The 12,153-nt window shown below is 45.6% G+C and overlaps 1 protein-coding gene across 1 annotated transcript in view; it reads right to left on the bottom strand.

The window, feature by feature from the left end:
* DCC (DCC netrin 1 receptor) overlaps positions 1 to 12,153 on the bottom strand; it is a 1,145,836-nt gene that overhangs the window by 182,443 nt on the left and 951,240 nt on the right. The window contains exons 22-23 of the mRNA XM_084829640.1: positions 6,484 to 6,622; positions 3,691 to 3,798 (exon numbers count right to left, since the gene is read on the bottom strand). Of these exons, the coding sequence (XP_084685766.1) occupies positions 3,691 to 3,798; positions 6,484 to 6,622 (247 nt within the window). The remainder of the gene's footprint in view (positions 1 to 3,690; positions 3,799 to 6,483; positions 6,623 to 12,153) is intronic.

Below are 12,153 nucleotides of genomic sequence, written 5' to 3'. Positions count from 1 at the left end.
TTACATAGGCAATTACGGCAAAAAAAAAGGGGGGGATGCAAATAGCATAGTGGGCGCTATTTGCGTTTCTTTTTCCCCCCGCCGTTTTATACTACGTAAATATTTACATAGGTTTATACGGCGAAAAAAAAGAAACGCAAATAGCGCCCTTTTTTTTGCCGTAATTGCCTACGTAAATATTTACATAGGATAAAACGGTGAAAAATAGGGAATGCAAATGGCGGCCGCCATAGCGGCCGCCATTTGCTTACGCTGTTTTTTTTTTCTTGGCTTGCCATGATAGGCTACGTAAATACTTATGTAGCCTATCATGGCAAAGACCAGAATGGAAATGGCAGCCACGGCAGCCAGTCAAAAGACCAGCCACCACTGCTGCCGAAGCCACCACTGGAGCTGCCGCTGTCCGGAACATCAGTCCCAGGTAAGTTTCATCCCGGGGGGAATCTGTGGGGTGGCAGGGGGGGGTGGCAGGCCATTCTGCCACAGATTTCGGGGGGCTGAATGCCAGTGCATTCTGCCTCACTGAAATCCGTGGTGGAATTCTATTAGGGATGTACGAAAGTCACTTACCTTTTCGCAGCTTGGCTTCGTGGTGGGGGGGAGGCGCTTCGCTTTCCCCCCCGAAGTTCAGGCGAAGCGGGGGAGGCTTCCTGCCTTGCCCGGCCGAAATTCAGGCCGGAGGGGAGGCTTCCCACCTCGCCCGGCCGAAATTCAGGCCAGGGATAAGCGCCCCGTCTCCCCGGCCGCGAAACAAAAAGTAAACAAAAAACAAAAAAAACACCCCGTGATAGGCTATGTGATGATTTACGTAGCCTATTACGGCTAGATTTCCAAAGTCAGCCATGATAGGCTACGTAAATCGTCACGTAGCCTATCACGGGTGACTTTGAAGAAAAAAAAAAAGCGCGTACACATAGGGATGCATGAAAGTCACTTACCTGGTCTCGCAGCTTGCTTCACGGTGGGGGGGAGGTGCTTCGCTGCTCCCCCCGAAGTTCAGGCTGGGGAGGGGGCTTCCCTCCTCGCCCAGCCAAAATTCAGGCCGGGGGGGAGGCTTCCCGCCTCGCCTGGCCGAAATTCAGGCTGGGGAGAAGCGCCCCGTCTCCCCTTAGAAATTCTCCCCCATCCCTACGTACACAAATGGCGGTGGCCCATGGGCACTGCCATTTGCATTCCTTATTTTGGCACGTCTAATCTACGTAAAGATTTACGTAGACTACGGCAAAAATAAGGGCAACGCAAATAGCGTGCCCTTATTTTCGCCATAGTCTACGTAAATCTTTACGTAGATTAGACGTGCCAAAATAAGGAACGCAAATGGTGGTGCCCATGGGCCGCCGCCATTTGCGTAAGCACTTTTTTTTTTCCCAAAGTCACCCGTGATAGGCTACGTGACGATTTACATAGCCTATCATGGCTGACTTTGGAAATCTAGCCATGACAGACTACGTAAATCGTTACGTAGCCTATCACAGGTTTTTTTTTTTTTACTTTAGTTTTTTTTTTTTGCAATGGTGGCGGCGGCACCCGGTCAGGAGACCGGCCGCCACCCCCACCTGTGACGAAATGCCTCCGAACCGCCGCCGGGACCCGCTGCCGGGAGGGACATTCGCCAAAGTAAGTCCCCTCCCAGGGGGGGTGGGGGGGCAGAGAATTTCACCGCCGATTTCGGGGGGCCGAATGTGTTGGCGCTTGGCCCCCTGAAGATTCGGGGAGAAATTCTCCACCATCCCTAAATTCTCTGCCATCCCTACCCACCATTACTACTAATGTCATTGCGGAAAGGACCTTGATTAATTTTTTTAATGTTGGTCGTTGTGAGTTCGTTATTGTGATTTATTTTACTTTTATGTTGCTTGTAAGCTGCTTTGGTGGGATTTGTATCCAGAAAGGCAGCATATTCATAACTGTAATATATAATAAATAACAGGGGATTCAGCAGTACTGCTTGCACTCAATCAGGTATTTGTAGTGCTGCAGACTCTTGCTAGCTCCCTTTTGAATTCAATGGAGACAGATGGAGACAGATTCCTTTGGGAAGAACTGTAGCTCAGTGGCAAGGCACATGTTTTTCACACTAATGGACCCAGGATCAGTCATTGGCTTCTTCGGGGCTCAGGTACCTGACTGGCCAGCATGAGCGGGGAGGAGAGCTGGGCCAGATCTTCTGCACAAGACAGGTCTGGCGTCTCAGTGACAGCATGCTGGCTGTTGCTCGGACCGGGCTCGGGGGTGTTTGGGGGAGCACGCAGAGGACCAGCAGGAACAGAGGTCTCTGCGGCCTCTGGTACCCCACACTGCTCTGCCTTCTGCTCGTCCTTGGCCTTCCTTTTAACCAGTTTGCTGAAGGGGGGGTGGGGCCCACTGTAGGAAGTGACACGGGGCACCAGAAACTCAAAGGGGATGGGCTCCTGCTCCATGGTGTCCAATACCTGCATGGCTGAGAAGAACGCCCCCACATCCCCCGGTTCGATCAGCCCCCACCCAGAGGGAAGCCAGACATTGAACTGGAACTTGAACATGCGGTCAAGCAGAGCAGGCCGGTGTTCATAGTTCATGGTGTTGGAACACTGAACATGGGTTATGTCAGTGTTGGAGGTGATCATGACCGGGGTAGACCTGACTCCTTGAGAACCCTTCTGCTTTTGGTCCACCCACACCGGTGTGCCGCCCAAGAGGGCCTTGGCCGCCTCTACGAAGGAGGCCTTCATCACCCCCTCCTCCCACCAGCTGACATGCTTGTCCACCATGTCGTTGAATGGGAAGTTCTCATTGTTCCAGTTCACACAGCCATAGCTCTTGGAGGCCCAGGCGATGGCCGAGCACAGGTTGCTCTTGCCCGTGGTGGGTGGCCCGTAGATGCTTCCTGAAGCCCTGCTACACTGCCAGTCAGTGTCGATGATACTGAGCTAGATGAACCAATGGCCTGACTCAAGATAAAGCACCTTCCCATGGAATGGTGCAATTTCACGATGACTTTCCCCCTTAGAAAAGCATGTGAAAAGAGGACTAGCTAATGTGCAGAAACTTCTGACATACAGACATGTGATTAGAGTTTTAACTGGAGTGGAACTGACTAGAGGCTGGAATCCCAGAACCGTTATGGGTTGGAACTGTATCATTCTGCTAATCCAGACCACCCCCCACCCCATACTTGCATGGTAGACAGGGTGGCTGAGAAATTTGTCTTGTATAAATATTTATGCAAATTTATGCAATTCACATGTCCCAAACCAACAAGCCAATTGGAACACAATTGCATACTGAAATTCACGATTTTCCAAATGTTGCAATACAGTCCTCGACTCAAAAAATGCACACCACACCAAACGCGCACGTTGGGGAACACTGAGCACAAAAATGTGCATAATGGTGAAAAATTAGGCACAGAAAATTCCGCATGCATTATAATAGTGAAAATAGCTTGCAAAATTCATAGATCCAATGAAAAACTGCACACAAAAATGTGTACTTTGGGAAAAAGGGCGCAAAATGCCTATATTAGGAGATGTGTGAATGAAAATGCATACGTTCATACAGCAATGCAGAAGTGGGCTGAAATTAAATGAAGGTCACGAAATGTGAAACTAAGGAGAAATGAAATTGACAGAGTGGTGGAGCTCTTCAAGGACATACAACTTGCAGTGTCAGATGTGAAAAAGAAAGACTTAGAATAGAAGAGGAACGTACCAGTGATTTTCCCATTGGCTTCCAATGGAGGCTGCCAACTGACAATGACAGCTCGAGGCTTGCCTTCACGAGTAATGACTGTCAAATCCTTGGGAGCAGAGGTCGGGGCTTAGAAAAAAGCAAAAACCCAGAAAAATAGTTAAGATGACAAATATTAAAAAATAAACATAAATAACACAGGGCACAATCCAACAACACCAAGATCTGTGCAAGCTCCTTTGGAATGAGCTTCCTCCCATATGTGCCTGCCTGAACCTTAATATCATCCTCAGTGGCCCTTCTCCATGAGCCCCTGCCAACTCCATGAGGCGGGTGGCTACTAGTAGGAGGGCCTTTTCTGCTGTGGCACCCTGGCTGTGGAATGAGCTCCCTGGTGAGGTTCGCCTGGCACCTACACTGTATTCTTTCCTGCACCAGGTGAAGACCTTTTTATTTTCCCAGGCATTTTAGCATTTTAACTTTCCAGACTTTTAGCTTTGCTGTTTTAAATCTATAAATCCCTGCATTGCTGCAAATTCTATTCTGGTTGTATTGTTATACTGTGAACTTGAGCATACTCCGGGAGAGAGAGGAGGATGGGAAGGCCTGGCGTGCTATGGTCCATGGGGTCACGAAGAGTCGGACATGACTGAACGACTGAACAACAACAACAAATTGTTATACTGAGGTTTTAATGTTTTGTATATTTTATATTGTTTTATTGTGTGCTCTTTGGTCTTAATTTTTGTGAACCGCCCAGAGAGCTTCGGCTATTGGGCAGTATAGAAATGAAATGAAATGACATGAAACTAAATGAATGAAAGAATGAATAAATAAATAAAATAAAATGAATAAGAGGTTGAAATGAATAAGACACAAGAGATCACTGCTGCAAGAGAACTTCCCAGTGGATTTTGCCCATTGCATAATACTTATGGATTAGAATCATTAATTTCTTTCATTTACTACCCTGGGGAAGTTACACATGAGAAATGTGGCAGCTTATATTCTTCATGATTGTCTTGCTAAATTGATTATTATGTGTAGGAGTCATAGGAAAATGAAGAATAATGTATAATGTCACAGCATGACTTTGCCTTTACACATCTCGGGTTGGTTGCAAACAGGCTCCTTGAGGTCTTTATAAACTAGTATATAATGCTTACTACAAAACTCAACAACAATCACAACCACAACAAAAACAATAACAACAGCAACAGCAACAACGATAATGGATTTTTACCCAGGTTTTCATCTGATCTTTAATTTTACTTGTATTTTTAATTTAATTTTAATACGTTTATACTGCTTAATAAATTTAAATCTCTAAGCGGTTCATATTTAAATACAATATAACAATATGAAGACAAGATAATAACACAGTTTTAATATGGAGTTTCATTCTGTTATCTTTTATTGTTCACTACTTCAGAATCTGTTTAGATATGGAGCAGTATATAAATGTTGTACATAAACACATTAAAAAATGAAGAATTAAAAACATTACAACACCGTAACAATAACAAAGGGTAGTAACAGTCCCTCATAGGTTAGTAGGGGTTGTGCAAGTGCCCGATTCAGTCCAGGAATCCAGCAGAACCACCCCTGCCCTGAGCTCCGCTCACTGAGCCCCTGCCCCTGCTTGCCCCCTGCCAGCGCTTCGTGAATGGCCTGCACTCACCCCAGTGGCCTCATCGAGCTTTGCGGCTGCCATTTTTTGAGAAATAAAATGGCAATCGCTAAAATGCATGTATATGACAACATGCACATCTTTTGCAATCACCATTTTATTTATTTTTTTTAAATGGTGATCGCGGAGCTCAACAAGGCCACTGGGGTGAGTGTAGGGATGTTAGAGAAATCCGCCACGGATTCAAATGAGGCTGGATTCTTTGGAATCCAGCCTCAGGAATCCGTGGCAGATTGGCACCACTTACCTCCGCTCCAGGAAGATTGGAGGCAGAACGGCACTTGGCTGCTTCTTCCACTGCAGGCATTCGCCATTTTTATTTTTTATTTTTTTTAAAGGAAATCGGCAGGATATGCCAATAGACTTATTCACGGCTCTATTTTGTGTATAAGTCTATGGGCACATCCTGCTGATCGCCTTTTTTTTTTTTTTAAATGGCAATCAGCATGGAGGTGAACAGGATGGGTCCAGGGGCAAGCAGCCAGAGCTGTTCCGCCTCCCCCCCATGGATTCCCCACCAGAATGGACAGTGGGGAATCCATACACCCCTAGCTGAGTGTGGGTTGCTTGCCAGGTGTGGGAGGGGCTCAAGCACAGTCCAGGGACCAGAGAGCGGGGGCAGGGGCTGGGAGGGAGGGCATCTAGAGAACCCGGACAGGGGTGAGTTTGCACATCCTTATAGGTTAGGGAAAGCCTTTGTGAACAAGTGTATTTTTGAGAGGCATTTGAAACTTGCCACCATTTCTGCCTCTCAAACCATATGTGGGACAGTGTTCCAAAGGTGGTTTCATGCCTCAATTTTCTGTTGTGCATCATTCCTAGTAGGCAGGAAAAGTTCAATGCATTGACCTGGGCCGGTATTGTAATTATTTCATTTATTAAAATGCAGCAACCTGGCTTGGAACCAAGTAAAAGTTGCTGAATGAAGTCCCTGCTTTGCTTCGCTACCCACTGTAATGGATGTCATTAAATGCCTTTCCTTTTAATACTACTTTCAACATGTAGCAAAACATGGCAAGGTAAAACTCAGTCTATGTTCATAATGGAAGTGGGTCTTTTTAAAAAGCAATTAAAATAACAGTCAAATCTGAAAACTCCTAAGTAGAAACCAAATGGAGACATACCTGCTTCGTAAGTAGTAGCATGAGCTGTCATACTCCATGTGCTTGACCTTCGACCTTTTGTGACCATGACAGAAAACTCATACATTGTATTTGGCTTAAGGCCTGATACTGTATGACTCAAGGCTGTTGTATCCGCTGACTATAAAGGGAGGAAAAAAATGGGAGAGGGGAAGAATAGGTATAAAGGACAGTGCTAAATTGTGCTAAATTCGTGACAGCAAATAACACTGAACAAAACATTGTTATGGTACTTCTTTCTTCCAGAACACTCACATGGTGTTATTTTCTTCTTTTTCTTCAATGCCTTTCTCAAAACCAATCATTCCTATGAAATTGTTGATTTACCCCCTCATTCTGTACCCCCCCATCAAATTATCTGCAACTGTATTTGCTTGTACCAACTCTCCTTACTTTGCCTCTCCTTTCCCTTCCAACCATCCATCCCTTAGTTCATTCTCAAACATTAAACTTAACACTGAACATAAAAATGGATGCTGGATCTGACTAAAGGTACTGACTAAGAAGAGCCATGCTGGATCTGACTAAAGGTCCATCTGACTAAAGGTCCAGTACTAAAGGTACTGACTAAGAAGAGCCATGCTGGATCTGACTAAAGGTCCATCTAGTCCAGCATTCTGTTCACATAGTGGCCAACCAGCTGCTCACGGGAAACCCACAATCAGATCATGAGTGGCAACAGCACCCTCTCACCTGAGTTGCCCAGCAACTGGTGTACATTGGCATACTGCCTCTGATACTGGAGGAAGCACATAGCCATCAGGATTAGTAGCCATTGAAATCCTTTTCCTCTATTAATTTATCTAATCCCCTTTTAAAGTCATCCAAATTGGTGGCCATCGCTATGTCTTGTGGTAGCAAATGCCATAATTTAACTATGGGCTATGTGAAAAAGTACTTATTTGTCCTGAATCTCCCACCATGCTCCTTGGGGCAGGGACTTCTTTCTTTCATGCTGCAATCCTAAGCACACATACTAGAGAGTAAGCTCTATTGAACACCATGGGACTTACCTTTGCACAAGCCTGCATAGATTGCACTGCATATCTCTTCTCTTTTCTGCTTAAGCCTTAAAGCACCATGTGCACAGAATTTGTGCTACTGGTTACAGTAGAGCTGAAAGAGCCAAATTGGTGCTATTGGTTGAGCTGAAAGTCCTCAAAGTAATTTTGGGGATGGAATTTTGGGAAAGGTGGAGGGGGAAGTTTCCCCAGATGATACCACCTCCATTCACCATTTTGGCTATTGTTGCATATGCAGAAAAGACCAGAGTGAGGGCACAAAGCATTGTTCCTACTCCTGGCCCCACTCTGATTTGGCTTCAGGGTGGACACCATCAGAGTGAGGGCAAGAGAAGGATGGAATACTTCCTATTTGGATACAAAGTGGAATGGTAGAGTCTTTGAACAGAACAGCACCCAGCGGCACTGGCGAGAGAACACTGTTGCCAGCAAATGGGGTAAAACATTTACCCCCGTTTGAATCCCCGAAATAGTGGAAATGCCTCACCACAACTTGCCAGCCTAAAAACGGGGTGACAAATTTGGGGGAGGGGCATTTTAGCTTAGTTCCACACTAGTCCACCCCACCTATGGTCATGATGAACCAGTTCAACACCACTCCATTAGCATTGCAAAGGTGGGATGCTGTATCACATATCCTCTAAAGGACAAACCAAGGAGGGGTGTATGGATTACTCACCCCATTCCAGTCCGGGGCTTTCGTGGTGGGGGAGAGGCGATCCATCCCTCCCCCCAGAATCCTCCCCGGCTGGCTCCACTCTGCAGGGAGTCCACAGAGCTGCTGGCCGGGGTCGCCTGCAGCCGGACCTCCGTCCACTGCTGGGCTGCGGCCGCCATAGCAGCCATTTGTGTCCCTGCGTTAGCTGTGACAGGCTACGTATATATTTGTGTCCCTGCTCTTTGCCATGATAGGCTATGTAAATACTTACATAGCCTATCACAGCTAAAGTAGGGAGGGAAATGGTGGCCGCGGACCAGGGCAGCCATTTGCGGCTGCAGACGAGGGAAGCGGATGGCCAACAAAAGTTAGGGTCCGTCCCGGGGAAATTTCGCAGGGGGGTGGTGGGGATTGCTCCGTTCTACCACAGACTCCGGGGGGCTGGATTCTAAAGAATCCGGCCTCACTGGAGTCTGTGGCGGAAGTCTCTATCATTCCTAAAACCAAGAGGGGGAAAAAATGTTACTGGCCTTCTTTGGTTTGCATCCCCTTTTTTGACATTACATCAAACCTTACTTGGGGTTCAGAATATTCACTTTGTTGAAGAAGTTGTTTAAAAATCTTTGATAGAATCATGCTTGTTTACTCGTCCTTTTCCAACAAGGACATTCTGAGCTCTGTTCATACATATTTAATTTGGTGATCGAAAACACCTCAGCTGCCTCTTGGGTAAATATGTACTTATGGTCTTATACAAAAAGTTCTGATTTTAATACCTTGTGTTTGTATGTGCTGTGGTTGGTTAAGTGTGTGCTTTCTGTTCACTCATTTATGGAGGAAAATGCATTCTTCACCTTGTTGACTGAGGTGTGTTAAGAACAGGTAAATAAGGGGTTTCTAATGAATGTATAGCAACTTCACTAATGCATTGTTTTCCCTCATCTGCTTTTGTTTAAGCTTGTATTAAGGAATCCCTTCAGCACGGCAACCTCTTAAAGTATGGTACAAGCAGCAGAGATGGAGGAAAACAGCAGTAAAGGAGCTAAGACCATGGAATGCTATCAGTCCGGTGGCTTTAGAGGATTACAGACATATTATGTGCATAGCTCAGTCTAGAAAAAAGCCCACCATTTGCAGGGCTTCTGGGTATTCAGTGTATCTGTGATCACACCCACAATCAGGGGATGGTGGTGATGAAAAATGGAGATGAAAGCTGAAATCATCTCAGATTTCTTCTTTTAAATCTTCTAGTCTTTATATTAAAGTGTGAAGAAATCCATTTTTCTTCTGTGTTTTAGCAGCCTGTGCAGTTCCATTCTGTAAGGCTGATCCTGCACGTATTTGTTAGGCCACCTGGGTGCATTATTGCATGCCATCACTGGCTTCAGGGCTGAAGCAGACCCTTCATTAATTGGGCTGAACAGGTTCAGCTTAGTGTTGGTGAGATCTTTCTGTCCCCAGAAAACCTGGGCAGATAATTTCTGGCTAGGTAGTGATTGGCTAATAGGGATCACCTCAGATTTGCTAAAGGCTTTGGGGTCTAAAACTGGTGGCGGGGGGTGGGGGGAGATGCCCATCTTTGCTTGCTTTCATTTTGCCCTGTCTAGTGTTTGCTACAGAGAGTTTGCTTTCTGAGGTCCTGTTCTATTGAAGAGCCTTGCAGCTAGTATGCATAGACATGTTAGTTAGTTTTGTTATTTTGCCCTGTAAGTATTGTGCCCAAGCATTTCCAAAAATTGCTCTGGTTCTTTTGTATATTATTCCCTTCCCTTATAAACTTATCACCTATCATATTTGAATTGTGAGCTTTATTCCAATTAGTCTTGCTGCACTGATCTTTTATTGTAATTATCTATCTATCTATCTATCTATCTATCATCTATCTATCTATCTATCTATCTATCTATCTAATTGGTCTTGGTACTAAATTCAGAGCTTTTCTCTTGGTTATTGCTAGGGATGGTGTGGGAGTCCAAAAAAGGGGTAGAGTCTAACAGATTCCCCCCTGTCTGCCCCAGCTGCCAAGCACCTTGGAGTTCGGTGAGCAGCTGGGAGCATCGCAGCATCCCACGGCTGTCATCCTGGATCTTCAAGAGAATCTGGGGGGAGGGCATGCATGCATCCATCCCTACGGGCAGTGGCTGTCCAGGGATACAGGCAGGATTCTTTTCTAGCCCTGACTAGAGATGTCGAGAATCAACCCTGGGACCTTCTGCATGCAAAGCAGGTGCTCTACCACTGAGCAATGTCCCTTCCAGGATTCAAGGCATGTCTCTGAATCCCAGTTGCTGGGGAACAGAAGAAAAGGACCATGGCCCTCATGTCCTCTTTGTAGGCATCTTGTTGGCCCACTGTAGGAAACAGAATGCTAGATAGAAGAGGCCTCTGGCCTGATCCTGTGGGGACCTTCTTATGTTCATCTATTTTAAGATCTTCAGGTCTATTTTAAGACCTTGCTCCAATTTGCATAGATTAGGGTCATCAATGCTTGCAGCTGGGTATTTTCAGCTGTGACTCAGGCCTCCTCTGTATTCACTTTGATATGCCTCATTAAAATATATTAAAAAGAAGAGCTTTAGCATAAAACATTGGTGTTGTGATATGCCTTTCTCTGCTGTGATAACTCTGTGATTCTTAACTTGATTGTAGATTTGTTTTAAGTTTTGACTGTGGTTCTGTTTTATGGCTATCTAGAGTTACATTTGCAGAAAGCAATGGGTTGGACAAGGGAGGGTTGATGTGGCAAGTATGGCCTGACCCATTCCTTTGTTAGGTAAACTACAAGTGATATATTGCTGTGGGAGCTAAGAAGGCTGGGTGGTTTGCAGAGGAGATAACACATCCAGCTTTCCCCCCTTTAGTGGGGGAAAGGGACAAGGTGTCTCTATGTGAAAATAACAGGTGAATGTAGTTTGAGTCAGGCAAAGAAAATGAGAGTGAGAAAGCTGAATGCTGGGACTCTGCAAGATAGCAACATTTTGGGGGTACTGGATGTCTCCCTGGGGATCTGATGTGAGAGCAGTGGATTGTGTGCTCTCTTGGAGAATTTAAGCTGTGCGCCTCCAGCTATGCTCCACCTGCATGGTTGTAAATAAATGCAGATATGGCAAAACACCAATAAGCCTCCAGTGACCTCTTTCCAAAGGGAAGTAAACCTCTACACTTCTGGAAGTGTGGTGCCCAGAACAAATCCATTTCCTTTAGTATTCCTTTAATCAATTAATTAAGGAACTAACACCTAACTGATTCCATATCTATGAATTTTAAATTGTTCACATTAGCATTTAACTTGTCATATCTGACAAAATCTTAACTGCCTTGGGTGGATAATTGATTTTGAAAGGCAGTTTAAAAACCCACTAAGTAAAAAAATAAAATAAAAAAGCAAAAGTCCTTTGAAAGTAAATAAATGGATAAGGGAGCAATCCTATGTTCTCTAGACATTGTCTCAGGGGGCAGAGGACAGTGGGGATTCCCCCCTCTGAGGTCAGAGACAGTGCTGTAGCCTCGGAAGGGGGAGTCAGAAATCTGACCCCCTTGCCATGTCGGCTGGCCTCTGAGGTTGGAAAATCAACCTCCGAGAGGGGGAAAGGGGGACATTCCAGTGGGCAGGGAGGGTAGGAGACTGGAGAGGACAGGATACCAGCTATCCTGAGCTTCTTCCAGCCTCCTTCCCTCCCCTTCCCTTTTGCCATCACTAGATGGGCAAAAAAGCCCATCTAGCAAAGAACACCACAATCGGAGGACGGGGAGGTGAAGATCGCCTCCACCACTCCTCCTGCCCTGCCAGCTTCAGCCTGGCATTGGATACACAGAAGTCTCCAAGTTTGGAGCCTCCATCTTGAAAGGGTGCAACCCATAGGATTGTACCCTAAATAACAGAACAAATTGTTTGGATCCTCATCGAAAGAGTCATGCTGGTTTTGGTTTTGGTTTTTTCATTGCACTTGTCCAGCATGAGGGTGTAGCAGT

This window comes from Heloderma suspectum, chromosome 2 (assembly GCF_057233095.1).
Source record: "Heloderma suspectum isolate Gila_16-S chromosome 2, 16-S_ref, whole genome shotgun sequence".
Lineage (NCBI taxonomy): Eukaryota > Metazoa > Chordata > Lepidosauria > Squamata > Helodermatidae > Heloderma > Heloderma suspectum.
Note: the sequence above shows the minus strand (reverse complement) of the source record. Positions and strands in the feature narration are given on the sequence as shown.